The 24452-nt window shown below is 37.1% G+C and overlaps 1 protein-coding gene across 1 annotated transcript in view; it reads left to right on the top strand.

Annotated features, from left to right (window-relative positions):
• LOC144728324 (uncharacterized) overlaps positions 1-24452 on the top strand; it is a 56185-nt gene that overhangs the window by 3350 nt on the left and 28383 nt on the right. The window contains exons 3-17 of the mRNA XM_078607678.1: positions 4438-4563; positions 5586-5699; positions 9768-9881; positions 10441-10551; positions 12003-12119; positions 13367-13480; positions 13997-14122; positions 14958-15091; positions 15604-15771; positions 16629-16823; positions 19951-20087; positions 20936-21027; positions 21352-21573; positions 22076-22309; positions 23407-23526. Coding sequence (XP_078463804.1) covers positions 4438-4563; positions 5586-5699; positions 9768-9881; positions 10441-10551; positions 12003-12119; positions 13367-13480; positions 13997-14122; positions 14958-15091; positions 15604-15771; positions 16629-16823; positions 19951-20087; positions 20936-21027; positions 21352-21573; positions 22076-22309; positions 23407-23526 — 2124 coding nt within the window. The remainder of the gene's footprint in view (positions 1-4437; positions 4564-5585; positions 5700-9767; positions 9882-10440; positions 10552-12002; positions 12120-13366; positions 13481-13996; positions 14123-14957; positions 15092-15603; positions 15772-16628; positions 16824-19950; positions 20088-20935; positions 21028-21351; positions 21574-22075; positions 22310-23406; positions 23527-24452) is intronic.

Raw genomic sequence — 24452 nt, 5'->3', positions numbered from 1 at the left:
TTTTTTTTCGGAAAATTAACAAGACTGTAAAAATGCCAGCTCTATATTGAATATGATATAAAATAATCAGAAAAGTTACAAAGAAACATAAAATATACAGCGAAAATCCAAATAATCTGTAAATCCTTGTAATCCGTGGGGCAATCCAAACATCCCCATTTTCATTCATCCTCCATAAAACGACTGTAAACCTAAACATGTTAAATGCCAGAACCACACATTTCAAGGCAATTTTTTTTATCGCGTCGAATGTATTCCCGGTTCAATCTCCTGGCACAGCAGTCTAAACGTTAGGACAAGTTTATGAAGTATCCCCACCCCTGTCCATCCAGCAGTATAAATGGATAAACCACAGTTAGTCGATCAGCAGGTCACATGTGGTGGAGTTAAAGTGTGGGTACTCCCATAACTTCTAAAATGTTGAGCCGGCATGGAAGAGTAAGCCAAATATACTTGAGAGTGTTTTCTAGTGCTTCCTCTCGTGTATGCCCTTTCACCAGCAGCAGCATGAGCAATACATTTCAGGGCTGACCAGCATAGCAGACAGGAGATGCCAATCCATTTACAATGATACTTTGTCGCGGTTAACTGTATTCTGACCTGAATTTGTCTTTGTGGCACACACATGTCTTCGCATCATACAAAGTTAATTTGTTTTTGCAATGTCCTCACGAATTGAAAAGGAACCCGAATTGGTAGTTAAATATATACAGCAAAGTATTAGTTTCACCTCCTACTCAAATAAGTGCAAGGTGGTATCCGTCTTGTATATATGTACAGCGTATGTTGAACTTCTTTCGCACCATACATAGTCAACCATGTTGATTGGAGGTGGGGGTCTGGAGGTGTGGGGTCTTCATATTACAAAACAAATCAGCAGACTATCTGCTGGATCTCCTCACTGTTTCGAATAACAAATGTGACCTAAGGTCTTCGCTCATTTACCAGCTTCACATTCCTTATTGCTGTACAAATACTGGAGGAAGGGCCTTTTCTATTGATGCCCCCAGGGTCTGGAATGCTATCGCCAATAAACTGCAACTTGGATCACTACCTGTGAGATCTTCACTCAAAACTGCTCTAGAGGAGTTGTACACCCCTAGCTGCCACTGCTATTCAATATGGCCTGAAATCAAATGTATCGTTCTGGATGACCGCTGCAAAGTATGATCTTGAGTTTTGATTATAGTGTGCTGATCTTTAAAGGTGTATTGAAAATTGTTGATACTGCTACTGATACTCCTGCTGTTATGGAGTGACTCATGCAGCAAGCTATGGCTGCAAAGTTGGTCGTACATGTTATGTATATCGTTTATTGTTAAATTTGAATCACAATTCCTATGATCACTGTTACATTGTTTTTATAGCTTTATTTTGGTGAATTTGAAAACGTTTTGGTTTAGCCATGTTTGTTTGTTGTAGTACAGAGTTAGCCTGATAACTTTAATCTAAATTATCTTATGGTTGTTTTTGTTTGACTTGCATCCCACTGGGATTTTTGCACACAGCGTTGAAATACGCAGTTTTTTCTGGAAGACGTTGCTATTTTTTCCTGGATTTTTCTGCTGCGTGTAGTCACTTTAAGATGTTTTTTGTTCATGTTTTTGTTTGTTGCGGTTGAACCCGAGTTAAGAGCCACATGGCTCACTGAAAACATTCCGTGATTGGCGGAAAGCAGGACAACCACTTTTTTCTTCTTGGTTCTTTCGGTAAAGTCACGTAGAAGGGAAGTAATAAAATAATAAAAATAAAACATAATAAAATAAAATAATTCTCATGACGTTTCGGCTACAACACAAGCAGCCGTCTTCAGGTGAAGAATGAGACACTACCAAGCTAGGAGCTTATATATAAGCTGGGTTGGAGGTGGAAGAGCGCCTTAACAAAAAGAATGTGCATATGAAGAGGAATTTAGCATATTCATGGGAAATGCGTAGGAGGTGGGCAGGGGGGTTTCAAAGTCATATTATGCCCATGCATTATGCAGGATCAGCAGCACCAAGGGAGGGTGCAGGGAGTAGCATTAACAAAGGAAAGGAATGTTAATAGTATGTAGCTGCAGTTACTAAACAACCACGTAGAAAACTAAAGTATAAACTACGTAAAAAAACTAAAGTATAAACTGCATAGCACCATCAGTATACTTACTATACTCTACAATAAGCTGAGTTACTAACAGCAAGTAATACATTAATATTCTACGTCGTAAAAATTATATAATATGCTTCCATCTAAACTTTATTTTCTTACATCACACGAGCATACACCGTACTATATACTGCCATAGATAAACCCAACATTAAATTACATATTTTATTGCTATAAACCACCTTATACATTTTAATATAACACTATGTATTATTCTACCCACCCTAATGTGTATCACACTGCTATATGTTTACTATACAATTACGATACTATATATTACTTTTTACATTGTATTAAGCATATAAATGTTATACTATTTGTTATTATACACTGTACCATTGACCGTCGTGTCAATGGGTGAGTCGTGTTGGGAAAACTTGCAGCGGAGCAAAGAATCCATTCCCTGCGGAGAATACAATGCCAGTGAGTGGAACGCGGTCTGAAAGTCACCGTAAACGTGAACACAATCAGTTAAGATCCGAAATGGTTTATTACGTCCTTCCAATGATTGCTAAGCCAGAATCCATCTTCTCGGTTAAAATTGTCTCTGTGTTTGTATATGTGGATCGCCTCATGAACGAATCTCTCATGATAGACAGATGGCTTGCAGAGAACCTCTGTCTTGGAGAAGTCAATGTCATGTGAGCCCACTGAGTTGTAACAGTGATCTGCCACGGCTGAGGTGTTTGTCCTACCGTGTTTCAGGTCTGCGTTATGTTCACGGATGCGGTCCGAGACATGTCGTTTGGTTTGCCCAATGTAACTGCTACCACAGAGGCAACTTAGTTTGTAGACGCCAGGGTACTGTATGTCTGGAACCACATCTTTTACAGACGGTACCAGATCACGGATTTTATGTACTGTGTTGAATCGGACCTGGATCTTGTGTTTAATCAGGATTTTGGAGATCTTTTTTGTGACCCCAGCAATGTAGGGTAAAGTGATGGTCTTGAAAGGCTCCTCAACAGGATCCTTCTTGATGGTTGGAATGATGGCTTTGCGGATTGTGTAGTCGGAGTAACCATTAGCCTTAAGAGCTTGGCGTACGTGTTTGAGTTCACTGGAAATCCTTATAGCAATACAGTATATAATTTAATGTTGGGTTTATCTATGGCAGTATATAGTACGGTGTATGCTCGTGTGATGTAAGAGAATAAAGTTTAGATGGAAGCATATTATATAATTTTTACGACGTAGAATTGTAATGTATTACTTGCTGTTAGTAACTCAGCTTATTGTAGAGTATAGTAAGTATACTGATGGTGCTATGCAGTTAATACTTTAGTTTTTTTTTACGTAGTTTATACTTTAGTTTTCTACGTGGTTGTTAAGTAACTGCAGCTACATACTATTAACATTCCTTTCCTTTGTTAATGCTACTCCCTGCACCCTCCCTTGGTGCTGCTGATCCTGCATAATGCATGGGCATAATATGACTTTAAAACCCCCCTGCCCACCTCCTACGCATTTCCCATGAATATGCTAAATTCCTCTTCATATGCACATTCTTTTTGTTAAGGCGCTCTTCCACCTCCAACCCAGCTTATATATAAGCTCCTAGCTTGATAGTGTCTCATTCTTCACCTGAAGACGGCTGCTTGCGTTGTAGCCGAAACGTCGTGAGAATTATTTTATTTTATTATTATTTATTATTATTATTATTTTATTACTTCCCTACTACGTGACTTTACCGAAAGAACCAAGAAGATGAATCCCTGCAGTCACGAAAGCTTTAAATCGAAAAGGACAACCACTGTTATGAAATGCAAGGAGTGCAAGAGATCATTAAGTTTAACATCTCTTACAAAACAGAGAGCAATGTTCAATGCCATACATGTTGACTCTTGTTGTGTTTGTTGAACATAAATGAGCTTTTGTCCAACCATGTAGGGCTATAGTATTTAAGTAACCTCGAATGTTTGACAGCTGTCTGGATGAATACGTATTAACAAAACAGAAAGATAACTGTTTAAACCGATGTCATAACACGTTGCTTTACATGTCTAATTGTATCCAATACCCTAGCAAACAAGACAAAGTTTCAAAAATGTCCAACTTCAATGATTTTGCAAGTCAGATAGCTTGTAATATGTTTTACTAAGTTAACCCACTTTGCTTATGTTGTCTTTACTATTTTGCTATTGTTTCTTTGCTTTATAATACATTTTTAAAATCACTACCTCAGTTGACCTGAGAAAGTGATATTCAAATGTGTATAAAACTCGTGTGCCATTATTACTTTGATTTTATATGTAAATGCTCCCTCATTGTTTTTCACTTATTATGTAGACATCAATGAATGTGAGACACTGCCTCAACGGTGTGAACAAGACTGTGTCAACACTGTTGGAAGCTATGTTTGTTCTTGCTTCCCCGGGTTTGAAGTGAACTCCACTAACATTCACGGATGTGTAGGTATGTGAGTGCGCTACTGTAAACTGCATTACGTGTTGGATAAAGCAGGTTTCACAGCTCTTATGGAATGTATTCAATGAATGCATTTTTACGGTCAATTCCATTTAGCTCACTTATTTTCATGTCAATATTTACAAAACCGCCCAATACTATACAAACATTTTTGAAAGGCAATTGATTCTTCAATTCTCAGCTGTTGCTATTTGACCAAATAAAGCCGCCTCGTAGGCAAACGCCTACACTTCGTCTGCGTTATTGAGCTGTTCATTTTGAACATTTACCCTTATATGTGAATTACATTTCTCGTAAATACATTTTAAAAAATCATAATAAATCAACAATATTTACAAATATTATTGCACTGGACTTAATAATTAAATAAACCTACAAATGCGGCATGCACATTTTATATTCTGGAAAATACATTCACGTAACGTAGCACATAATATGTCAAACCTTGAGAGACAAAGGCATCTTTCACAAATCACAGAGCCCAATTGTGCTCGACAATGAATATAGTCCACTGAATATGATTCATATATAACCATTCACGTCTGTAACAACACGACCAAACACAACAGCCAAATTATTCGGGTTTCATTATTTGAATTTCAATTTCGTTCCAAAAAAAATGTGCAGCTATTTTGCATTAGAACATGCAGCCCACTCCCTCCTCCACCCACCCCTTCTGTGCTCACACTAAATTAGTGGAAGGAATGCAAGACAATTCTTCTTAATTTATGTTGTTATTGACGAGTGTGTTGGGTGTTTTTGTTAATTGTACGTGTATCCCACTGCTAATGCAGTATCATAAAATATATTTTTTCAGAGTAGTGTTCCAATGTTTTAAAAAAGTATGATTATTCGTTATTCCATACCATGCAATTATTGTGCAGTATATTATTGAAAATAATACTGTATATCTTGATACATTTTCCTCGTGAATCGAGTTCTTTTAAACATGCCTCAATATAAACATATCATAAAATGCAGTATTTATCATTTTTCTATGTTTTGTACAGATATCAATGAATGTCTAAGCAAACCTTGTAAAAACAATGGGACGTGCCAGAACCTGGATAATGCCTATTCCTGTCAGTGTGCTCGTGGATGGACGGGCACCAACTGTGACCAAGGTGGGTGTGAATTGTGAAAAGATCCCACCTTAGTGGAGCAGCACTGGATATTTAAACAGAGAGTGTATATTGTTAGCCAAGCAGTTTTATCAACCATTTTATAGCACATACATTTATTGCCGCCGTTGGCTCAAGGTCAGTGCACTGAGCTGACTCTATAGAGGTCCTTGAGTTTGGAACAGGGCAGCCGCCTGTGAATAAATCTGGTTCTCAAGTGTGGTGAGTTGATGGTCGCAGTCGTCACGTACAATATTGGTTCTGCAATAACTGTTGCTATATTCAGGTTCTGTGAGTTAAAAGAACCCCATCCGTTTGTCACGTGAACCTTATAGCGGTACCCCGGCTCTCGCCTAATGTCCGTGATGCAGTCATTTTTAGTCTGTTGATGGTCGGCGATCATCTCGACTCATCTCGACGAGCTGTACATGATGCACTATGGTGCATACGAGCGTTCAGGGTTTCGGCGCAATCGTCCTCGCTGCGTTTCGACATCGCGGAGTAGCACTGTTGAATTAAAGAAAATCTCGGATAACCAACAAATAACAGAACATTTACTGAGAATAGGTTTTCCCATTTTTTTCTGGCAACAAAACAGGTGTTAAGATCACAATTGGAACCTCCTTTGCCAGTAATAAAATATGATAATTGTTTTTTTACCCTTTTGTCTGGCAACAAAACTGACACCTTTTTTACAAGGAGTCATGTTTGCATTGACCACAATACCTGCAATCGGAATGCAAACAAAAACACAACTCTGATAATATATGCACTGTCTTTGAATTTGATTGGTCCACACCCGAGACAGCTTTCCTTAGAGCCTAGTCTCACATGGTGTTTGGACCAGGTGACGCCAAAAGGCGCACAACTCAAAGACAATGCACCATCAGAGTATGAGAGCTCGGGGTATTGTGGTCAATGCAAACATGACTCCTTGTAAAAAAAGGTGTCAGTTTTGTTGCCAGATAAAAGGGTAAAAAAACAATTATCATATTTTGCTACTGGAAAAGGAGGTTCCAATGGTGTAAATGCTTACCCCGAGCTCTAATACTCTGATGGTGCAAGATGTTAAAACACCAAACTGAAACCTTTTACAAGAAATCATGTTTGCATTAACCACAATATTTGTGGTCAGAATCCAAACAAAAAAACATTCTCTGATAATATATGCATTGTCTTTGAAACAGATTGGTCATTTACATTTACTGCCATGACGCTGCTTAAATGCGAAAAAGTTTATATGATAGGATATCATACCCCAATCACTTATGGGAAAAGTCGCAGAATCACAAATGATAGTGTTTTCGCTCTCCTACAGCTGCGGTAGAATATGAGTCGCGGATAAATTGGACCGGCGGATAATAGGCGCTTTCTAATATACACACAATGTATGTAATTCCATTCCATTTGAGAGGTATATTTCATTCACATTTGCTCATTTACTTTTGTCATTTAAAAAAATGTGGAACATTGACATATACAATATTTGAAAGTAACACACGGGGCTCTATATAATGTCTAATTTTCAACTTAAATTACATCCTGTAAACGTTATGGAACGATATTTGATCTACTGAAACTTTTCAAACGAGGACCAATATGGTAAGCAAGCCCGATGTATATATTTCACCGTTCATTAGATGAAGTGAAAACTAAAAAATACCCGTTTTTTTTAACAATGCAATAGAGTGTAGCTAATCGCCTTTTTAACCATGACAAAAAGAAAGCAGTCATAAAATAGTAGCTCTTTTATTACAATGTATGTAACTGTGATGACAGTTGCATATATTTACGACACTTGGTTATGGTGTGTACCAAGGCAACGTATAACTGAATACGATCACATAAAGTCATAAATTGTACGACCAATGGCGTGTTCAAGCAGAAACCAGTTCTTCCACACATAAAGCGAATGAGCAACATGCCCTTGGGTGGAGTCGCCCAACCTTTGTGCTGCCATTACAACTGGCTTCCTACACTAGACGATTATAAAATCACTACTGTTGCCCATTGTTCTAATTCAAAGTGGCGTTAACGACAAACAGCGTACACGTTTTTTTTATATGGGCTCTTGAGTCATTGCTGATTTTATATGATGATGGCTGGTTCATGTAACAAACGTATCTGTGTATTATAAAAATACAAAACGTTTCAAGGAATGAAGCCATCACAAAGAATTGCGCAAACATTGCTGACACGTTAGTATTCACTGATAATCTTGCAGTATTTGAACAAACTCACTACCTGTCCTTTATTGCAACAGTTTTTAGTTTCGGGTAGCGTGACTTTTGCTATTTGAACTCAGATGGGGGATATGATAACGTGTGGGTTCCATCCCCACCCTGACGCCTGCATATTTGGAGTTTGCATGTTCTCGCCGTGGTCGCGTAGATTCTTCTCCGGGTCCTCTTGGTTTTTTTTCCCACCACATTTGGAATCAACATGCATTTAGAATATTTGGCTGCTATACATTTCCACACAATCAACTTTGAGCTATCATTTGTAGCCAGGTTGCTTATATGAAAAATACATATATAGCTCAGTGAGCTTTACCTGGTAAACTAAAAAATGTAGGCTTCGTTTTAGTATTGATTAAAGGCCCTTCTTCCATAACAGATTAAGTGTGCTATGGAAGAATGGTCATTGCCTAAAATGTCAACGATTATATATTTTATAATTTTAAGGCAATATTGTTGACGAGTTTTTGTTTGTTTAATGTGGATGTGCACCACTGCCAATTGAGCATCACCAAGTAACATGTAAGATTAAAAGCACAGTTATTTATTCAATTCACGGTACTTATGAATGAGTTTTTGCAATGACCTTTAAAAAATACATAACTCAATAAATAATCATTAGTGTCATTATGGAGAATATAAATAACAAATTAGATAAGCAAGACAATGTGTATAAGCAAGACAATATGTATATTTACACAACCCAAAGGCTTTCTGAGATTGAATGATTTCAGCAGCATTATTTTTATTTAGCGAATGTTTTTACACAAAGCACCAGATACCCAAGTTAAATGAATAATACAATTTCTATATATCGATGTCAATGTTACATGAGTGAACGTCAGCCCACGTAGCCACAGTATTGATTCAGCACCAGTAACACTGTGGACCAGTCCCTACAGAGAGATCCCACTGGGAGAGCCAGCCCTGCCTGAAGTGACACTGGTTAACTTGCCAGATGCTGTAAGTAAGGATCCTTCTTTAAGATATGTCCGAGTTAAAATTACGCAAAATTTACAAAATACAAACTCAAAAATAAGAATGAGTGTCGTTATATATAATAACAAAATAGATAAGCATACAATATATCTGAGAGACACTTTAAATAATAATAAACAAGGGTTGTGGTGAACCCAGTTTTAAGCAAATGCTTTGAGGCCATTAGCATTTGAATGCCACCGCGATTCCCACTGGTCGTATAAACTATGCATCTTTTCTGGTTGCTTAAACATCACTCTTTGTGCAATCACTCTCAGTTCTTCTATTTGTCGTTAGTTATCATTGAAAATATAATCTAGCCGAAGACACTGCGTACATTTACTCATTGGTAAATATGACAACAAATACCATGAAGAGATACAGTTGCCTCCTTTGAAATTAACAAATGTGAACAATGACCACGCACAAAAGTGTTTTACTTCAAAGTCGTATGCAGTTGTCAAATAGCACAACCTACTAAACAAGTCACATAATTCAGAGGAGATCAAGATGTTATCATGACCAAAGCCATTTATGCCCTGCACCTTGCCAATGCGTTGTACCTTCTACCAGATCCCACATCTGCTGCATATTAGACATGTGCTCCCAAACATCCGAGGAGACCCATATGAAATCTGTACTGTATACGTATTGTCCATACTAATTATTTAACGCCAAGGAGTTATTGATGAATTTGTTGACTGTTTTGCTTTTTGTGCTCATGCACCGCTGCCAACACAGTGTCATCAAATACTCACATCCAAGTGTAAACACTATAGAGAGGTGGCAGTGCTATTTAAATCCAATGTTGTGTTCACAGCTAATTTACACTCATTTTTTTACCCTTTTGTCACAGATATAAATGAATGTCTCACAAGCCCTTGCAAGCACGGGAGCAGCTGTAATAATAACCCGGGGTCATTCACCTGTGAATGTTTAACAGGCTGGACTGGACTCCTCTGCTCAGAAAGTATGTTGTCGCTCGGAATGTGTTGGTCGGTATATCATGATAACAAAATTTCAAGATGATGAAATTTGCTCTTTAAGGTATTCCATTAACCTGGTGTGCAAAAACCATATCTGAAAAGGCCAAATGTTGTGATTATCAGTTTCTGATTCATATTCTTTCGTTCTTTCGGTAAAGTTTTATTTCCACTGCTGTGGAATTGAACAAATGCTTAAAATGAAGTTGCTCCCAATATACTATATAAAAAAATAGTTACATCAAATTTTAGATCTAAATACAGTTGTTCTATGACACTAAATGTGTATACTTATCATATGTTTATCATACACGTATGCACTAAGTGAATTGGTATAATGCACAGAAATGTACTACACATGTATATGTATGATTTCGTTTCCATACTACTGTAATTCAAAATGTAACATTATGCTTTCGCCCAAGCACCGTGCATATTATATTTCAGTAATAGAAGTCTGCAACAAATCTCATTTATTGTAATTTGCAGAGTGATCTGTTTGTTTGATGCCTGGATTAAGTTAAAATAATATTGCGTGCTTTTTAGATGTTAATGACTGCATGTCAAATCCTTGCATGCACGGCCAGTGTGTGGATGGACTCAATCAATTCTTCTGTGAATGTGCCAAGGGATGGACAGGAAACTTATGTGACAAAAGTAAGTTCCTTAAATTCCTACATACTCTATGCCGGAACATTCTCCTTTTATCTTACCAATGAGGCTGTGGTGTATGAATTGTTTAAGCTGTGGGAAAACATAACTATATTTATGGATTGAAAATCTGCATCAAGCAGAACACGTTTTAAGACAGGCAATCAGGAGGGGGAAACCGTTATTATATTATAACACTGTGATTAATGGTGATTTACATCTCTTCATACATTCTCTGCTGGATGAAGGCCCACATCACTGTTGTTTTGACCATACTTCACCACACTGGGCAGTGCAGGTTTGTAAATAGGGGAAGCCAGGGCAGGTTCAGATATAATTTGCCACTCATGCAGCCATGACAGGGAACTTTACTTGGGTTGCCAGGTTATTTGTGAATGCGCAAATACAGTGCCACCGCCCCTCACTTTGATGTCACACCTGTGTATAATGCACACACTTTAGTATTAGCCAAGCATATTTGATTTAAAGTCATAGCTGCGCCTATTTTGTAATCCAATCAAACCGTCGAGAGCCAAGTGAGATCACACTGTGTTGTATATTGTACAGTATTTGCAAATTACACATTTACTTTGTCTGCTACCTTACAACTTTAAAATGTGTGGTTTTTTTCTGCCGTCTGTACTTGTACCCTTTTTACAACCGTCCAACGTGTTGTGTAAAGGTACAGCAAACATGGCATGATGGATCAATCAATTCAGCAATGATGGACTCTGTAGTAATACACTTATATACCCTAGTATGCCCTATACTGCTGCACTAAATCAGTGTTGCGTAATGTCGTTATCTTGCTTGGAAGTGTGTAGATATACAAACATTCCACCATGCTATAATCCACATCCATGGTATTGCCAAATGATTACGAATGATTAAGAGTGACTCCCATGTGAAATATTTGTCAAGCAATCCCTCTTAAGATTAATTTTGACCCCTTCAATAGCTTGGAAATTGTTATATACTGTGCTTTCATGGCATATAGAGGGGAATTTAAATGGACCACAATTTCACACAACTATAACTTCTTCATGATGAAAGCTACCTTGCCAACTAATTTACTATTAAATAGGGCACACTGTAGCATATTGCATAACGTATGTTAATCGCATGCAAATCTCATTAAGAAATTAGGGGAAATGTAAACGTTCACGTAAATAATTGTTTACGCTTAATTATTCTACTTCACTCATGATTTACACTGCTAATAAACAGTTCAGTGTTACATTATTTGAAACTCCAGGCACTAAATATACACATCTACAGAAGCGTGATACATGTATACTTGTCGATCTTGTGTGTTGGCATATGCTATCGGCCTATTTATGAACTATAAATGCTGAAAATCTACATTTTAGTTTTTTACTATTTCACAAGATGATGTTTAAAAAGTATTGGTCTCACATGTAACCCTTCATCTGCAACAATGTATTGTTTTGATGCAGACGTTGACGACTGCAAAGACATGCCGCTGTGCCTAAATGACGGAACTTGCAACGATCTTGTCAATGGAGTCAACTGCACTTGTGCCCCAGGGTTCATGGGAGAATTCTGCGAATATAGTAAGCGCTCATGTGGTCAAGTGTGAGATGATCACACGTTGTTTTCTCCCCAATGTTATGCACTTTCCAGTTTGAAAATGGGCAGCACAGCGTCGAAGTGAGGTGATGCAGGACTATTCTCAATGTCAAAAGTCAATGCAATACATTTGCCAACGTATCTGAATTAGAAGAATAAAATATATATGGGAAATAATAGCAACTATACTTTTGAGGCATAAACAATTATAAAATAACACTTACTAAGAACAAAAATCGTGTTACATAGTGTTATACATGTTCAAGGCTGTGTTATTGACGAATGTGTTAAGTTGTTTTTGTTCATTGTACTTGCACATCACTACTTCCAATGCAGCATTACCAAATCATTCTCAATGTCTTATCGTTTTGCTGCTTTAATTAGCCCACTAGACACTGGGCAGCAGTTGCAGATACAAACCAAGGCTGTGTATTGTGGGCTGCCTGACACCAAAGGGTGCCATGGTGGTGTGATGTTATTTTACTTGCCTGGTATGGAGGTCAGAGGTTCTATCCTGGCACCACTATTTTTGTAATTTGCAAGTTCTCCCAGTGGTGGTGTGGATTTTTTTCTCCAGGTCCTCTGGGTTTTCCCTCCACATTCAGAAACATGTGTTTAGATTATTCAGATTATTTTGCTGCTATAAATTTCCACACGATAAGCCACTTCGTTGAGCTATTATTTATGGCCAGGTGGCTTCTGAAAAAGAAGCTAATAGCTCAATGGGCTTTACGTGGTAAGATAAACAACAGTTTAGTTTTATTTGTATTTTTTAAGTGATTTGTTTACTATTTCTATACTTTTCACTTCTATTATGTTTTTATATTGTTTATTGTTGTAACGTTCTGACCTGCCCCTACTGGGCATCTGTGAAAAAGAGCTTTATATCTCATCAGATACCTCCAGTTTAAATATTCTGACTCTAATTTAATTATTCGATCATGAAAAAAAGCAATCCTCTATCATCCAAGCGTGACCTTAAGACACTGTGCTATCGCGATAACTACCAGTCATTGTGGTACTACTTGCCTTCGATTCACACCTGGTCCCAGTTGGGTAAGTGCGAGACTGCCGTCTATTCATCAGTATTGTTCAACATGGATGTCATTTTTTTAAATATGGGAAAAAATAGTGATGAGTTTCATATATTTGGTCGATGCCAAGTTTTTTTTAAATCAACCAGATCGTCGAATATTTGAATTATGTATTGTTTTCCTTTTCCCCCTCAAAGATATTGACGACTGCACTGGAAATACATGTCAGAATAATGCAACATGTGTGGATGGCATTGGCAATTTCACATGCAGATGTGTAGATGGATGGAGTGGTGATACCTGTTCAATTGGTAAGATATACTTTTGTACATGCTTAATGCAATTCAAATCACTATCACTTAAGTCTATCATTCGGTCCTCTTAGTAATATATTATTGATTTCAGAAAATTAAGTGCTACCTTGAAATGAATGTCATGACAGTAAAAGTATTCTAATTCTTCGTGTTAATTACTAATCAAATTGCCAATCAATTTACGTCCTTAAAAGTTATTTGTTTGCAATGTGTTATCCACAAATGTTCATTTAATTGTTAAATTATATCATATTTGATGTTTTCATGCATAAAAGTTACGGAAAAGTAATTATGTGAGCATTCCTAAAGCATGCCACCATCACTGCCTGTTGATATCACCATCTGAATATGCCACATTTAAAAACTGCCCAGAATAATCAGTAATATGGAAATATAAACTCATTCCATATGTTGGCTGTAACCTCCTTTAGAAAAGATGTAACATTTCTGTCGATGTATCCAGGACGCAATCATAACAAAAAGACCTATTCACGTGTGTATTTTTATGTGCAGATAATAACGAGTGCGAAGGAGGGTCCTTCCGGTGCCATAGAACCCTGGGGGTCTGTATCAACACACCTGGCTCTTACAGTTGTCAGTGTATCGCTGGCTATGCTGGAGACGGCATCGAATGTTTTGGTAACATTTACATAGCAACATTGCCCTCATACATATTACAGCCAGTACTGTAATTAAAGCAACCTTTTACATTTGCTTATCAATTGACTCTTATATTCTTTGGTTCTTTCGGTAAAGTCACGTAGATAGAAAAATTATAATAAAAAATGAAAGTTAATACAATTAATAAAATAAAAATTATAAAAACAAAAACGACTAATGTAGACTGTAGCCTAGTTCTTAATCGGAGTGAATGTACTGGCAACCTATAATGTGGACTGTAGCCTGGTTATTAAGTTTGGTGAGTGTACTGGCAGTTTATAATGTAACCTGTAGCCTGGTTCTTAACCTTGGTGAGTGTACTGGCAGTCTATAATGTAGACTGTAGCCTGCGTCTTAACCTCGGGGAGCGTACTGGTAGTCTATAATGTAGACTGTAGCCTGGTTTAAAGCTGGTGAGCGTTTTGGCAGTCTATAATGTCGACTGTAGCAATGGTTATTAAACTGAGTGAGCGTACTGACAGTCGATAATGTCAACTTATGCGCTCACTCAGGTTAAGAACCAGGCTACAGTCTGCATTAGTGTTTTTTTGTTATTATTTTATTTTTATTCACTTTATTTTTTAATCTTATTTTTCTATCTACGTGACTTTACCGAAAGAACCAAAGAATATAAATTCCTGCAGTCACGAAAGTTTTAAGTCAAAATCAATTCTTAATTTATGCTTGGCACATTCACTTTTTAATCCGTTTTTGAGAAAGGTGATTGAAATAATGCAATATTATTTCAGTGAATGTATGTCAGGTGTGATATGTATATAATTATAAATATATTGCATTCTCCCCCATTTTACAGAAAACAGACTATTTGATTATGGTCCAGAAGTGAATGACCGAGAGTTAAAAGTCAGGTTAACAGATTTCGTGTCTCCTTCATTCACGCCTCCCTATGGGTTTCCATTTTCTTCAAAGTTCTACCAACAGTTGTATGTGAGTAAATGATGGTTATGTTCAAATTGTTAAATGTTGTGGTCTATTACCAAAGTATGTAAAATACCAGATTAAAAAAATGTCATGGTAATAATAATGTAATATGTTTAGAATACCCATAGCCGTCATTCATATATACAAGCTCACTTGTAAATTATTCATCACACTGCCATTGTTTACAGTCTGCATGTAAATAGAAATTCACAAAAATAGATATGTATCCACTTTACGCTGTTGTGAAATGAAACATTGGCATAATAATGTATTTAAGCAGCTCTGAGCTTGTCGCTGAATGAAGAATGATAGCCATTAACATGCCCAACTATTTTAAAGTCAGTCACTTTCCATCCATTTCTCTGAAACCATCATGCACTTTTAAAACAGTTATTTTATCTATTACTCATTATAGTATTAATATTTGTAATATTTTTTTCATATTGATGTAAGCAAGTTTTGCACTCGTGTGAACCTGTTTGTTACTTGATCTTTGTATTATTTATTTTCAACCACAGTTTTCAGACAATGGGTTGATTGTGTTCAAAGAAGGTGAAAATCCGACACGTTTCGCGTTTCCCAACCCCATCAAAAATGGATTTACGAGTTCATTTCCTGTCCCCATGGTTGCCGTTTTCTGGGATGATTCCGATTTTTCATCAGACAATGGGACGATGTATTTCCAGGTGCGTACATAATTTCTATGTACATATCAACATAAAAAAAAATGATTGACCAAAAAAAAAGTCAGGCTTTAAAATCCACTGCGCGGTAATGCAATGCATTGTAGAGCATTCAGTAAAAAAAAAACAATGAAAGAGGAGAACTTATGCAGCCATACATACACGAAATCTTGTGGGACATCTCTGACATTCTATACCCTATAAGTCCACGTGAAAAGAGGTACCAGAAAAATGTGTAATTGCATAATAGTTGGGTGTTGGTGGCAAAAGGTATTTATAGAATTTTAACTTTGGAATCTTTTAATTAAGACAGAGCCAGTGAATCATCCTTTCACACTCACTACAGAAGATGTCTGGTGGTATGCTAAATTGGTTAGATATACGCAATGGCTTATTGTTGTTGACCTGATCAGTCTTATGATTTGTTTGTATCAATTATATGAAGTAAAATATGTTATGTTTCGCCAAATGCTATAAACTAATTAATACATGTGAACCGGGTCACCCTTGCAAAAGATGCAATGTCTCAATTGTTTTTTTTATCCCCTGGTTAAATAAAGGATATTTACTTTATATAGGATATTGACTAATTCAAGAATACTGACTTACTACATATCTTCAGTATTTTTTTATCGACTGTATATCCCGTCGCTTACATTTCATATTTGTTCAATTATGTTGAGAATGCTCATGTTGTTCAGACAACTCTTCTATTTTAAATGCATGATTTTGTTGTTGTTGAAAAGTCACATTTGAAATATTGTTTGTATCTGGTGATGTTATTTAAATACATATTACATGTATAAGTAGAACCAACAACACAGCTACTGATTCCAACTGCAACTGTGGTCTGTTGGCAGGAGTACGATTTTACAAAAACCAGCAACCCCCCGACCATGCACGCCCAGGACCTCCGTGAAAGAGTGAAGGCCCAGATCCGGGCCAACTTCAGCAGCAGCAGTCAACCAGACTTACAGAGCTATGATCCCACTTGGATTCTGAAGATCACCTGGAAGGAGGCCCCAGCTATACCTGCCAGGAATAACTTGGCAAATGTACGGCCTTTCTGTGATAACACATCTAACCTGTCCATTTTGCAAGTTTTCTTCTTTTTTAAGGATAGCACGGTTGGCTACGTACGGTGTGAAAGAAGTTCAACATACGTACATACATCAGATGCTCTTTTTAGCTCCGTGACATAAAATAACAATCCGTTTTATTTTCAAAAAATGTGTTACCGTGTAGCATCACAACAATTAACCAGTTATCATCAAATAGAGCTCATGTCCTCAATTTCATTCCAATTTTGTTTTAGAGTGATATAGAATATACATTTATTATATAATATAATTGACTATGATAGAGGTTCAATCTTAATTTTAGAACTTTCGTGACTGCAGGAATTATTATTTGTTTCTTTCGGTTAAGTCACGTCTAAAGATAAAATAATAAATTAAATTAAATAATAGAATACGACGTTTCGATTGCAACACAAGCAATCATCATCAGGTATAATGAAAGAGCGACATAAAATCTAACCAGAAAACTATAGACAGACATATTAGCAGACAGATATCACCAAGATACATAGACTACTTGTTCTCTCTGCCTGTGTCCTCTCTTTGGAATGTTCACACTTAAATTCTAACTTAGCAATCTTTCAAATACGTAATCAACCAGGTTATGCGTTAATTGTGTGTTGACCGACCCTCTGTGTTGTATTACATTACATTTCGATATTTTACTAGGTTATTTAATTTTAGTGTGTCCTTCTCCTGATTTTCAGGCTTGCTTGCCGTGTCATCGCACTTGCAGCACCACGTTTTGTTGTCCACTCATTGATATGCTAATTTTCTCTAACCCCCCTCCCTCGCTCTGCGTCCACCCTCCTCTGTCTATTTAAGGCCACCCCACAGAGACGACCACCTCTCTCTGTTACCTGTGTTGCTCTCTCTATGTATCTTGGTGATATCTGTCTGCTAATATGTCTGTCTATAGTTTTCTGGTTAGATTTTATGTCGCTATTTCATTATACCTGATGATGATTGCTTGTGTTGCAATCGAAACGTCGTATTCTATTATTTAATTTAATTTATTATTTTATCTTTAGACGTGACTTAACCGAAAGAAACAAATAATAATTCCTGCAGTCACGAAAGTTCTAAAATTAAGATTGAACCACTTCTACGGGGAAGTTTTAAACTTATCTTTTTTTTTCTCTCTCTCTGACTACTTGTTCTCTCTGCCTGTGTCCTCTCTTTGGAATGTTCACACTTAAATTCTAACTTAGCAATCTTTGAAATACGTAATCAACCAGGCTATGCGTTAATTATGTGTTGACCGACCCTCCGTGTTGTATTACATTACATTTCGATATTTTACTAGGTTATTTAATTTTAGTGTGTCCTCCTGATTTTCAGGCTTGCTTGCCGTGTCATCGCACTTGCAGCACCACGTTTTGTTGTCCACTCATTGATATGCTAATTTTTTCTCTAACCCCCCTCCCTCTCTCTGCGTCCGCCCTCCTCTGTCTATTTAAGGCCACCCCACAGAGACGACCACCTCTCTCTGTTACCTGTGTTGCTCTCTCTATGTATCTTGGTGATATCTGTCTGCTAATATGTCTGTCTATAGTTTTCTGGTTAGATTTTATGTCGCTATTTCATTATACCTGATGATGATTGCTTGTGTTGCAATCGAAACGTCGTATTCTATTATTTAATTTAATTTATTATTTTATCTTTAGACGTGACTTAACCGAAAGAAACAAATAATAATTCCTGCAGTCACGAAAGTTCTAAAATTAAGATTGAACCACTTCTACGGGGAAGTTTTAAACTTATCTTCTTTTTTCTCTCTCTCTGACTACTTGTTCTCTCTGCCTGTGTCCTCTCTTTGGAATGTTCACACTTAAATTCTAACTTAGCAATCTTTGAAATACGTAATCAACCAGGCTATGCGTTAATTATGTGTTGACCGACCCTCTGTGTTGTATTACATTACATTTCGATATTTTACTAGGTTATTTAATTTTAGTGTGTCCTTCTCCTGATTTTCAGGCTTGCTTGCCGTGTCATCGCACTTGCAGCACCACGTTTTGTTGTCCACTCATTGATATGCTAATTTTTTCTCTAACCCCCCTCCCTCTCTCTGCGTCCGCCCTCCTCTGTCTATTTAAGGCCACCCCACAGAGACGACCACCTCTCTCTGTTACCTGTGTTGCTCTCTCTATGTATCTTGGTGATATCTGTCTGCTAATATGTCTGTCTATAGTTTTCTGGTTAGATTTTATGTCGCTATTTCATTATACCTGATGATGATTGCTTGTGTTGCAATCGAAACGTCGTATTCTATTATTTAATTTAATTTATTATTTTATCTTTAGACGTGACTTAACCGAAAGAAACAAATAATAATTCCTGCAGTCACGAAAGTTCTAAAATTAAGATTGAACCACTTCTACGGGGAAGTTTTAAACTTATCTTCTTTTTTCTCTCTCTCTGACTACTTGTTCTCTCTGCCTGTGTCCTCTCTTTGGAATGTTCACACTTAAATTCTAACTTAGCAATCTTTGAAATACGTAATCAACCAGGCTATGCGTTAATTATGTGTTGACCGACCCTCTGTGTTGTATTACATTACATTTCGATATTTTACTAGGTTATTTAATTTTAGTGTGTCCTTCTCCTGATTTTCAGGCTTGCTTGCCGTGTCATCGCACTTGCAGCACCACGTTTTGTTGTCCACTCATTGATATGCTAATTTTTTCTCTAACCCCCCTCCCTCTCTCTGCGTCCGCCCTCCTCTGTCTATTTAAGGCCACCCCACAGAGACGACCACCTCTCTCTGTTACCTGTGTTGCTCTCTCTATGTATCTTGGTGATATCTGTCTGCTAATATGTCTGTCTATAGTTTTCTGGTTAGATTTTATGTCGCTATTTCATTATACCTGATGATGATTGCTTGTGTTGCAATCGAAACGTCGTATTCTATTATTTAATTTAATTTATTATTTTATCTTTAGATGTGACTTAACCGAAAGAAACAAATAATGACTATGATAGACTTTGTCCATTATTACATTCTGCATTACATGCAGGAGACCTTTTACCATCAGTGGTGTGAGCAAGACATTGCAGGGCTGCATAATTACCTTTTTACTTGCTTTTATTTCTATTTCAGACAAATACCTTCCAGGCTGTCCTGAATACGGATGGCGTCTTCTCATTCTGCCTAATAATGTTTAAAGATGGAGGCATGCTGTGGAGGCCAGAGACCAGAGACCCTAATACCAACAATGCGCTAATGGGATTTCACAGGTGAATGGATATGGCAGCATGAAGGCATTTATCACCTTTGATGCACTGATTTATATGATCTTTAAAGGTGCATTGACAATGTTTGATACTCCTACTGTTATGGAGTGACTCATGCAGCCAGCTATGGCTGAAAAGTTTGGTAGTACATGTTATGTATATCGTTTATTAGAACATTTCAATCACAGTTCCTATGATCACTGTTACATTGCTTTTATAGCTTTATTTTGGTGATTTCGAAAACGTTTTGGTTTAGCCATATTTTTTTTGCTGCTTGCGTTGTGGCCGAAACGTCGTGCGAATTGTATTTTATTGTTTTATTTTTATTATTTTATTATTTTCCTTCTACGTGACTTTACCGAAAGAACCAAGAAGATTAGCCATATTTGTTTGTTGTAGTACAGAGTTAGACTGATAACTTTAATCTAAATTGTCTTATGGTTGTTATTGTTTGACTTGTATCCCACTGGGATTTTTGCACACAGCATTGATATACGGTGCTTTTTCTGGAAGACTTTGCAGTTTTTTCCTGGATTTTTCTGTTTGCGTGTAGTCACTTTAGGATGTTTCTTGTTCATGTTTTGTTTGTTGCGGTTGCACCCGATTCAAGAGCCGAATGGCTCACAGGGCTATACCAAATAAATGAAACTGAAATATTTATAACACGAAGGTCATTTATATTCGCTTCATGAATGGCAAACATAAGTTTTGTATAACGATATGTGCTGTTAAAAGTGACATTGCCTTTGACCAAATCATGGACCCGATCTCATTAGATCTTAAAAGTGGATTAATAGTTTTTCATTCATTCACACATTTCTGTTCTACCTATTCCACCGTTTTGTGTGCAGTGGAACCAAGGAGCTGTACTATAATCATCCACTTTCGAGGGGAAATATGTCGGTTCGTTATCGTCCAGACCAGGCTATTGGACTAGACACAGGTATGGAATTCGGTAACATTTGAACACCAAAGTGAATGATATATACATTTTTTATTGTTTTGTATTCATATGAGATGTAAACATATTTTGGTTTACATCTCAATCTTGCACTTAACGCTTTAATGTACCATGTGTATGCTAGGAGTTGGAAATATTCAGCCTCCTATTAATTGCTGCATCACATCAATTGAATTTTGTGAATCACCCTTTGATTGATATGTTTGACGACTTTTTTTCATGGCAATAATAATCTCAGCAATAAATGTTTTCATCTGTTCATAAAGTGACTGTATTTTTTACATTGAGAAAAATTATGTATTGCAGGCTTAAAGGGAAGGTGGGCTTACAGGTTGGAAAATAACTCACTCAACATAACCAACCCAAAGCGTCAATGCCTAGAGTGGGTTAGGAATGAGATAGCCCTTCCTCCCTTGGCCTACTTCACCTCTTGTCCCTGCTCCTATCAGCAAGGAGTGTTTGACAGTAACTACATTGATGGCAACCTAATAAGCCTCTACTACTCCTTTGATGTTCACTACGTCCCAGGTAATCTAATAGCAGCATGGCTTCTGATACACAATTGTAAACTGTACCATATTAAACATAGCTTTTGCAAAGTCTTACTTTCCATACATTTGTCTAATGGTATTAAGTGAAATGCAATCGAGTACACCGCATATAAAATACTGAAATTAGTCACTGTAAATGAAGTTTATTATTTGTTGCATAAAACACTACTAAATATACAGATAATTAAAATGACTAAGGCAAAAAAACGTTACCTGACCCAATAAGCAAAAGTAATGTAAATGTTTTGGCATGGTTTCTACTCTTTCTCGTATGACATACAGTTTCAAATCGCTCCTGTTAAATTATGTGCAATTTAACGCTGCAGGCTTCGTTTAAAAGTACGATGCAGAACTTTCAAAGTCACGAAGCGCGTATCGAAATTAAATGTAATACTGCGTCGTGTATTTTTTTTATCAATCTGATTTTTGTAAAAATTGTGATGGATTGTTTTTGCTGTTCACTTTTGCGTTATCATTAGGTGCGCGCTGGATCTTACAAAGCTTCCGTAAAAATCGTTTTGGGGGAGGCGTGAGATGCTACTACAACAGGCTGGGGGCACTCATGTCCGGGTGGTATGAAAGGCATCTACCCACCCCGTGGAATCCTCCCGTCAATGAATGGTCTCTCTATGTCATTAGTAATAACCAAAGGATCGACTTCTACGATTGGATGCACAATGTTTGGTTACCACAAGAGAGGCAGCACTATCTAGGTGAGTCATGTTTTGGTGTAATAAAAGCTTCTAAGGATGGATTTAGAGAGAATGTTTCATAAACTGTACCTCAGAGTTTCCCAAGTATATATTGTAGATGTATGCCTCCTCTCTTTCAACAAAATAGAAGCTTTTTCAGGACTATGTCTGTAAATATATCCAACAATAACCTACTTGTGCCAAGGCATAAAATATCACAAACATACAACAATGTTTTTCTATAGCTGGTGTAAAAAAGGAAATATTTAAAATGTTGCACCGAAACAACACCTCAAGAAGAAAAAAAAATGTTCAGGTTTCTATGGCAAGGGTTTGTTAAGGGTTGGGTTATTTTATGCTGAGCGCTGTGAGGCTTTGTATGAATGGCGCTGTGTTAAATCAAGTTTTAGTTAGTCAACACTATCAAATGTCCTACTCTGAACCCATGGTAATGCTACACATTTACAAGATGGGAGCATCTTGGGTATGTTATAAAGTAAACCAACACCCTAACAGGGCAGTTTAACGTCACTCTGAATAGTGTAGATGATTCATTGCAACGGTCATCTTGACAAACCAAACATAGCTCCTGTGTATACTTTTTCAACAAAAACTGGATGTAGCTTTACAGAGATGTCACCTTTGAAGTTCAAATGCTATCCCTGTTCACAGCTAAAATTGGGAAATGATAGAGTGAAGAATGTACTCAGAAGGCCCACAAAGAATGTTGTTGTAGGATTGCGTGTACCGAGTTTAATGTATTTCTGTTTTGACAGTAAGGTACAAGAAGCAATGTGTATTTGTTTCCATATTTTTTGTGCAGTAGATTTGTTAACATTGCACACTGAATCAGTTCAATCGATATTTTCTAGAAATAGCCCAGTGGTATGTTGAAATATACCAACGAGTTTAAGTAACTGTTGAAAAAAACACGTGAAAGACCAACAAATTATGTATGAGATGTAGATTTGATTATACGCTTTCTGTGGGGCATGCTTTCTAAATACAAATATGCCAACTCCTTGTGTACAGCATCTAAAGATGCAGTCACAATTCTAGAGGCTACATAAATTAACATTTTCCATTTGCTTATATGTGTGTCTTTGTACTCCTTTTAGCAAACGAACTGGAACCCTACAGATCCTGCTGTCAAAAATCTGGAGAGAGCAGGCTGTGCGAGCTATATCAGCAGAGGCGCCCTCGTAACCAGTGTGCTTTCTATAGGCCACCCACCTCTGGTGAGCTTCATTAGCTAAAGCCATACTTGTTTAACATACATTGCATGCTATTAAATTGGTGTTCTGTGTACACTGGTGGGTGCTAGAAATAAATAGTCTTTGCTCCTTTCTCCAAATGTTATTATGTTTTGCTCTTTCTTTACATGTCTCCTAATTCATCCTTCCATTCTTCAGTTTATACAACATTATCTTCCTCTTCTTGCCTCTTGTTCTCTTTCTTGCCTTTCATACATCACTCTGCCAAAACTTTTCATCAAGCTTTTACCTCGCACAGTGTTGAAGACATATCTCCTTTAATTACCGCATTAATTAGCACATTATATAGCTCTAAACTACCTACCTGCGCACCTTGCACAGGATTCACAAATATAATTCATATTATACTGCTTTTGTAATGCGAGTCACTCCGGTTTTACGGGAAATATGAACACTGAGTTTTATCAGTAAGCACCACAAGGTGTGCGATGCATTAAAACATTCAAAGCACTGTCTCATATTTCTTCTTCATCATCGATGCAATGCAGCTCGTCATAACATGCTATCTTGAACTGAATGTTGCTGTGCTACTTTTTAAAGGACCTCGACAACGTGAGTACTGAAATGGCTTCTTTATTAAGCTGAGCGACAAAGTGACACCACACTTGTCGAGAACTGATACTCAAAAGCACTCTGAACTCTTGTAATGTGTCCTTAAATGCTTCTTGATTCTCCCTAACCGCCGCATCATGCAAAACCAATCCGGCCTTCCTCTCGATGAATGGTCTCGAACCGACCCATGACTTATGTTGAGTATTTCCCGGGTTCTTAGCTTCCATAGCTATCTGCCAATCCAGTCGAATCCATGGGATCCTTTTTGCCATTATCAAGATGATGAAAAAAGAAAAACCTTTACCCTTTCAGGCAATAATATAGGTGTCAAGACGTTT

This window comes from Lampetra planeri, chromosome 28 (genome assembly GCF_965212315.1).
Source record: "Lampetra planeri chromosome 28, kcLamPlan1.2.h2, whole genome shotgun sequence".
Classification (NCBI taxonomy): domain Eukaryota; kingdom Metazoa; phylum Chordata; class Hyperoartia; order Petromyzontiformes; family Petromyzontidae; genus Lampetra; species Lampetra planeri.
Note: the sequence above shows the minus strand (reverse complement) of the source record. Positions and strands in the feature narration are given on the sequence as shown.